We start from the raw sequence: 7,311 nt of genomic DNA, 5'->3' as shown, positions 1-7,311 counted from the left end.
GTTTCAGAAGATCAAACTTCCTATTTGGGTTTGCAGTACATGCCTGCAGTTTGGATTCTGATTCCTTTTAATCGGTTTCCCAAAGCAATTCGTAGTATGTCGGAGATGCATTTAATTATCTGTTGATGTCAGGGGAAGGATTTTGTTGTTTCTCCTCCTAAGGGAGATTTCTGACCAGATAACTGCAACTATAGTCACACTCCCCATGAATATGAACAATCCAATAAAGCTCTGAACATCAAGACTTTGTGGAAGGGCTTGATTTTGTTGTGATTTATCAAGAGTAGAGAACCCAAGATATTTTGTCTTCATTTCCATCATAAGTTCACTTTCTGTGACATTTATGACTGCCCTAGAAAAGTTCTGTAATAAAGGAGATCCACGAGGGAATGCCTGAGATATTAAACACATGGAGTTAGGTAATTGATTGTAATATAATACTACAACATGAACTTAGAAGCACATAATGGACCCCATGTCACAGAACGCTGGCGCGGTTCAATTGTTTTGTGTTCCCCTAAGTTAACAAAATGAGATTGTTCGAAAGTGTCGATGCATGTGGTATAATGCACTCGTATTAGAGGTTGCAAGTTTAAATTTTTTTGGCTCTTCTTTTATTTTTTAGGTAACAACAGAAAGATAAGAAAAGACAAAAGACCACTTCTATGTCATTTTTAATAAAACCATAATTTTCATAAACAATTTTTGCTTTATTTTTACATTATGCTAATTATTTTGTGTCCCCTCTTGGAATTTTCTGGATCCACCTCTGATAGCTTGAGGGTTTTGCCTAGGGTTTTCTGTTCAATTGTTTAGTTCTTTTTGTCTATCTGTTTATTCATGATTTCAGGTCAAGAATATTAGGGTTCAATTGTTAAGGGTTGATTTTTCAGTAAGTAGTTTGGATTCCACATTGGCTAAATCAAGGAACCGTAAAGGATTGAACTAATACAAGAGAGTTAAGGAGAAGAGAGACTCACAAATGCAATTCCAGATTCTTGGTTTATTGGTCCAAACTTCATGTAATCAGAGCCATACTTAGCAAGAAAGAGTTGGATGTAAGGAAGTTCATCATAGATGGCATTTACACTGCCATTGGACAAAGCATTTTTAAATTCTTCAACGCCTTTTAGGGGCACTATATTCCTCCCAGAATAATTGGATTTTTGCGCTATAAGATCTTTTAAAAAGGAACCATCTTGATATCCAACATTTTCGAAACTCGAGGGCAATCTGGGACGTAGCTGATCTAGTGTCAACCATGAAGATAAAGTTGCTGTGAAAATCTGAACTACTATGAAAATCATACTTAGCCAAATAACAAGCACAATTTTGGAGCACCTATTAAGTATCTTTCCTGCACAAAAATGAAATAGAAAATAATGAAGAAATATGGAACAATGGGAGTAATTATTAGAGGTATTAAAATTTTCTATATATCAAAATAAGTACCTTCATGGAAAAAGAATGTCGAAATCGGAAACCAGATGACCATTATTAGTTTCTGATAGAATGGGGATGTGAATTTTGGGTTGCTAACACGGTATTCCAGAATTGCAAYTGCAAGTCCAATAAAAATACACGCACCAAGTAGTGTGATCCATAATCTCTTGGTAAARGGTCTTACAAAAGTCCACAGGGTTTGGTTCCATTCATGTGTAGCATGCACAAGCATATAAACTTCAGAGCTCAGATAGGGGATCGTAAAATCAACGTACTGAGCTCGAGCACCACGCACGGTAACATCTCCTGCCACAGCGTKACAAGTCTGCAATAYAGAGAATTATGAAATATTCGASCTTATAGGAATACACAAGCTCGTAACTCACACTAAGGCCTTTAGGTTGTACTAGCATAAGTCCTAACACTTGATCAGCAAGCCCGTCCAAACTCCAAAAAGTATATACCATATCTCTACTTAATCAAGATCCATGTTAAGTTTCCAATGTTCTCTAAGCTTCATTATTCATCGCTATCCATCCTCTATCAACTGTCAATTTCTTGTTTCTTGGTCCTTCCATGGAGGCATTAATATACTAGATGTGTTTTCAAATGAATAGAGGTTGGCATCTAGTTAATTGGTGTTTTATATCTTCCACATGGTCCTGTTTTATTTTAATCACACAATAAGATATGAATCGACTACACAAACAGACACGCATATATATATATATATATACACACACACAATAGTATACCTTGCCCTCAATGTGGTGTAGAAGTTGATCATAGGTGCCACTTTCCCCTTTATCATTGATGAAAGTTTTGAAGATAGGCTTGATGTTGAAAGGTAATAATTGTAATGCATGACAGAATACGGCTACGGAGAATCCACCTTCCACTTTTAATTGTTYGTTGACTTTAACAAACTCGGTGAAGCCGGTTTTCTTTGGCACCCACACAACTAATGTTGGGCATGGACCTTTTCCTTGCTTCTTAATCTTCCATTYTGGCCCTATGATGTCTTTATAGATATAACAGCAAATCACACACCAAAACTGTCCAAAATCAGTATTATTTGTGAAATAGAAATAGAAGTTATGACTGTCTAAACAAGTATTAGTTATACTATTATGTTGGAATCACATCAGTAAGTTTGTTACATCAGTCATGACATCCACTTATTTGGCTTCATATGTTGACTTGCTGTGGAGGTTGATGATGGTTACTGGATATATATATATTCTAATGGGACTTCAACACGTGATAGAGACGCGACCATTGAAGTTGACTTGGTATATATTCATGGTCAATTAAGAATCTTTATTTAATCTGTTATGTATGTATGCAAAGGAGGCATAAACATTTTTAAATAAGAGATACCTTATTTTGATTTTGGTATTTTAATATTTTGGCTGATGTGAATCACAAATAAATTACAGGAACTGAATTTGAAAAAAAATGAAGATTTTAGCAAATGGTAACATTAATTACTAAAATTGGTGTTTTGTGCCTATTAATTTTGGGTTGACCTCTAAACTTCACAAATGATAAAAAGTGCTTAATTATAACAAATAAGCCTACAATAAAGGTGCTTAACTGGTTTACAATATTGTTCATAACTTATCATTGTTTATGTTCTCCAAGAAGTCGCTTTTGACGAACTCCCGAGTTTTAAGACATTTATGATTTTTATATAACTCTCGAGGACACGATCTTCAGCTCCTCCATCATCTGTTTGTTCTCAAGACTAACATACTCCTCTTTGCTTCATCCCTTTCATCTGTCATTTTCTTCTTCATCTTGAAACACAAACCGAAGCTGAAATAAATTAGAAAAAGAAAACCTAACAAGATTAATCATTCACCAAACACCTTAGATGCCTCTTCCGTGTCGATCTCTAGATATCGAATAAAACCCTTTCAAAGTGGAATGCATGCACGAAGTGGTTAGAATTTAATCCAAACTCTCAGAACATCAAACATCAATTGATTTTCCAAATTCCAGCACAACTTTTCAGATCTACTTGATGTAAATGCTGAAACATGTATACCATTGAATTCCATATTAAAGGAAGAGTTTGTGGTTAATGATTCTACTATAAGTCGGCCAATATAGATTCAGTCGATAAACCAAAAGAAGCATCGGCACTTACAAGATTAGAACCCAAAAAAAGTGTTGGTTTCAAGACCTTGAGTAAACATCCAAGCATGAGGCTGTTTCAAAAGTGACTGCGAGATTGCGATTTGCGAGCCTATTTCGAAAGAGATTGGCATTGGTTCACAATCAACTATTTAGTTTGGTTCAAAATAAGGAACTTGATTTTGGCTTCACAAGATTTATGGTTTCGAAAGTACTATTGTTCCTTTCAAGATTGAGTTGAAGATTAGGATTATGGGGAAGAAGATAAATATGTGATGACGAAGGTGACTTCATATTCGATTGATAAATGAGACATTAAAGAAATTTTAAAAATTATATGAGACGTACCGGGAGTAAAACAGTCGTTTTATCCATTTTTACACGGGAACAAATGAAGTGGAGGGCATAACTAGGCTCGAATCCAGCTTATCATGTCGCTCATACGTTTTTGGTTAAAACAAAGTTTATATGCCTGTTTAAGTTAACACAAGCAAGGCGGTCCGGGGGAAGGGCGGGTCGAGCACACCCAGGGCCCACAACAAATAGGGACCTCAATTTCTTTTTAGTTATAACAGTAATTAAAAAAATTAGTAAATAAAAGAGACAATTTTTTTAGTATTTAACAAGACTCAAAAAAGAATTTAGGAGTTGTTTGGCAATTGCTGAATGGTTTGGTGCAAAATGATTAAAAGTAGTCAGAATGATTAAAAGGCTTTCATGATATGGTGCAAAATGAAATATAATTGTTTGATAATTGTGCACAATGAAATTAGGGCTGTTAATAGTTAAGGGAGATCCAGAATACAAAATCATTCAGAAGATTTTAGAACCATTAAGAGGTAGACTTTTTTTTGCCAAACAAGATTCACCTCTTAAAGATTTAGAGGTTGCCTCTTAATGGAACTATTAAGAGGTAAACAAACAACTCCTTAGTATTATACTAATAGGCTCATACTTATATTAATTAATTATATTAGATAAGAAAATATGTAAAATAATTAATTAGTCATTCGTTTTATAGTATTGCTTATTATTTCTCTAAGTTTTTTTATTCTGTATTAAAATTCTAAAACTGTTTACCTTGAAAACCTTGATATATTTTCTACACCATTCATCTCCCGTTTGACTCCTTTCTTATTATTGTATCCGCATTAATTCTGTTTTCGTATTAGAATATTATAGATTTCTTGTTATTAATCAAGAAAAACTCCTACCTTTTGAAAATGATTGTCAATCATATGAGACAATCCAACATATATCTATATTTAGGATTTCAAAACTAGTCATCTTTTCATACATTATTAACTCGTTATTTTCTTCTATTGAGTGCATGAATCTTAAGTGCTCTTTTATCTTTAAATAAGAATAAGATCTCATTCTATAACCAACATAGGCTTTTGATTCTAAGATTGATGGTTCCGAAAAAGTTTTTTTTTTATTAACCTGGATATTCAACCCGCTATGCGAGTCGACTAACCCAGGACGACCACCTGCTTTGCAGGTAGCCTGGAGTCACCGCATTTGAACCTCCATGGCCACAAGGAGATTTTATTTCCTCCTTGGATTTGAATCTGAGACCTCCTGGTACTTTTGACCTTTGGAGCCAAACTCAAACCAATCAGACACCACCCTTGTGGTTAGTTTCGAAAAAGTTTGTTTTAACCCTAAAAATTTTAAATGATGATGAAAAACATTAACATGAGATGAGATGGAGACCAACTGATTTATATGATTTACATAGAGTGTTACTTTGAGTAGTCAACATTAATTGTGACCCTAAATGATATTGTCAATCTATATATTAAAGGTAAAAATGTTATGTAAAAATGATATGGTAGATGATATTAATTTAAAAATAATTATTGATTGATTTTACGTCTACAAATACCACGAAAAATGGTAGAATTATTATTATTTCTTGAATTTGACGTTATTTCAAATGATAAAAACAATACATTAAAGATTTTTGCATACATATCGATGACCCTTTTTACATCTCGTAGGAAGTCAACGGGGCTACACAAATTTATAGAATTCCAAAAAATGGGTAATAAGGAATTATTAAACTAAAACTATATGCAACACTTCACATTCACGTTTCAGAGATATACCTTCATTAGAGTCATTTCTCATAGGAATTAATTAACAACCAAAATCTAGTTTGGCATCTCCACTAGGCATCACACTAGCTATATGTATCCATGGACGGCCCCAACTATGTGGTATAGGTGGCACGTCTCACCGTATTATTTATTTGTCGAAGGGTAAAAAATTAGGTTTCGTGAACGGTGCAACCGTATTAATTTATTGTGTGTCCCGTATGCATTTTGAAACTACAATGAGAACAAGTTTGTTGTGTGTCCCGTATGTGTGTCCCGTATGCATTTCGAATCCTGTTAGTGTCATTTTCTTAGTCAAATGGTATCACCGTTTAAAAAAAATTTGTATATTTGTTTCTTATAGTCAAACGGTGGCACCCTTTGAAAAATTTTCCCTATATTTTTTAATGGTCAAAATGGTGCCACCATTTAAAAAAAATTCTGGGTCCGTTTCTGTATATATCATCGATCCCATCAATCTATTTATAGACTTGTTGATCCATCTGACTTAATTATATCCAAGAGAAATGTTGTTTAAACTTAAGCTATGTGGTGTTGCCCAATAATTTTGAAAACTTCTTTTATCACAGTAATATTTGCAGAATCATAACAACATACCTGCACATACATCAACCTGCCCAGTATCACCTTGCTCCTGGATAGATCTTCTCTTTCGACTGGATGCATCTTTGATGGCCGTACTCGTCATGGTTTTCGTAGAGCGTAGTTTGGTATACTTTTCCTCAGTTAMACCTTTTTCYGMTGTTACTAAAATAGACGCTTGCACAAAATCAACCATGAAACAAACACAGAGCATGGCAACCAAGAACACCAAGGAAACAATGTGGTTTTGGTGCTCCATTATTGCCTATCTGCATCAGGCAGAATCATCTGTTAGTTTATATAGAGACTGGGTGGTTGCTTGAAAATTTTGTTGACTTGTTCTTGAAATATAGAATCAATACAAGTTTAGAGAGAAGAAAGAGTGATTTGTCGATACATGGCTCTTTCCAAGAAGATTCCGTACTTGTTATTAATAATTTATATCCTTATTTCTTTTGATTTATCTAACTTTTTTCTCTTCTTACAAGCCATCTCATTTCAGCAAGAAGGCATCGGCCAGTTCAAATGTTGAAGAAATAGACTGATTGTTGACTTTGAATTTTGAAAATCAATATGTTTTATGTTACCACAGGTGCATTAACGTATGGGTTGGTGTTAAAAGCTTGTCCCCTTGATATGTTTTTTTTCCGACAATGATTGTATGAGCTTAATGGAACGCACAACTTACGAAGACAGTTATATATGACCATTTGGTAGTGGTTTAATTGAGGATATAGAAACTAGCTTATTCATTAAGCTTCTAAGGGGAGCTTATCCACGGGTATTCGCAGAATCAACGTGGTAATCTTTGTTTTCATTCTATTATTTGCCTCACAAACCTTCTCCTAATTGAAAAACAAGTTCATTGCATCTATGAAAACACCCTTCCAAACAAAAATCTTTCCAAGCTACAAAGACAGAGTAATCCACAAAGACAATTTTATCCATACAAGATGGACAAATTCTTGACGTCCTGGTAACTCAAGTAAAAATAATCATGAAATTATCAATCAAATATGAGCAAGGC

At 34.2% G+C, this 7,311-nt stretch overlaps 2 protein-coding genes across 2 annotated transcripts; both read right to left on the bottom strand.

The window, feature by feature from the left end:
* Positions 1-13: 13 nt before the first annotated feature.
* Positions 14-1,578, bottom strand: LOC112504689 (glutamate receptor 3.1-like). Its single transcript, XM_025108635.1, has 3 exons — positions 1,453-1,578; positions 981-1,357; positions 14-393 (listed from the first exon to the last, which is right to left on the bottom strand). The coding sequence occupies exons 1-3, from the start codon at positions 1,493-1,495 to the stop codon at positions 112-114; spliced, it is 702 nt and encodes a 233-aa protein (XP_024964403.1). The 5' UTR covers positions 1,496-1,578; the 3' UTR covers positions 14-111.
* On the bottom strand, positions 1,498-6,543 carry LOC112504688 (glutamate receptor 2.8-like). The gene is made up of 4 exons (XM_025108634.1): positions 6,300-6,543; positions 2,199-2,464; positions 1,588-1,768; positions 1,498-1,535 (listed from the first exon to the last, which is right to left on the bottom strand). The coding sequence occupies exons 1-4, from the start codon at positions 6,541-6,543 to the stop codon at positions 1,498-1,500; spliced, it is 729 nt and encodes a 242-aa protein (XP_024964402.1).
* Positions 6,544-7,311: the final 768 nt, after the last annotated feature.

This window comes from Cynara cardunculus, unplaced genomic scaffold (genome assembly GCF_001531365.2).
Source record: "Cynara cardunculus var. scolymus isolate 2C unplaced genomic scaffold, CcrdV1 Un_Scaffold_6519, whole genome shotgun sequence".
NCBI classification, from domain to species: domain Eukaryota; kingdom Viridiplantae; phylum Streptophyta; class Magnoliopsida; order Asterales; family Asteraceae; genus Cynara; species Cynara cardunculus.
The sequence above is the reverse complement of the archived record's forward strand: the minus strand, read 5'-3'. Positions and strand labels throughout refer to the sequence as shown.

Excerpts from the sequence above, each read along its gene's own strand:
- LOC112504689 (XM_025108635.1), bottom strand. The coding sequence starts at position 1,495 with ATGGTCATCTGGTTTCCGATTTCGACATTCTTTTTCCATGAAG. Across the intron at positions 1,358-1,452 it reads GACATTCTTTTTCCATGAAG|GAAAGATACTTAATAGGTGC; the intron begins GTACTTATTTTG and ends ATTTTTGTGCAG. Across the intron at positions 394-980 it reads AAGAATCTGGAATTGCATTT|GCATTCCCTCGTGGATCTCC; the intron begins GTGAGTCTCTCT and ends TTAATATCTCAG.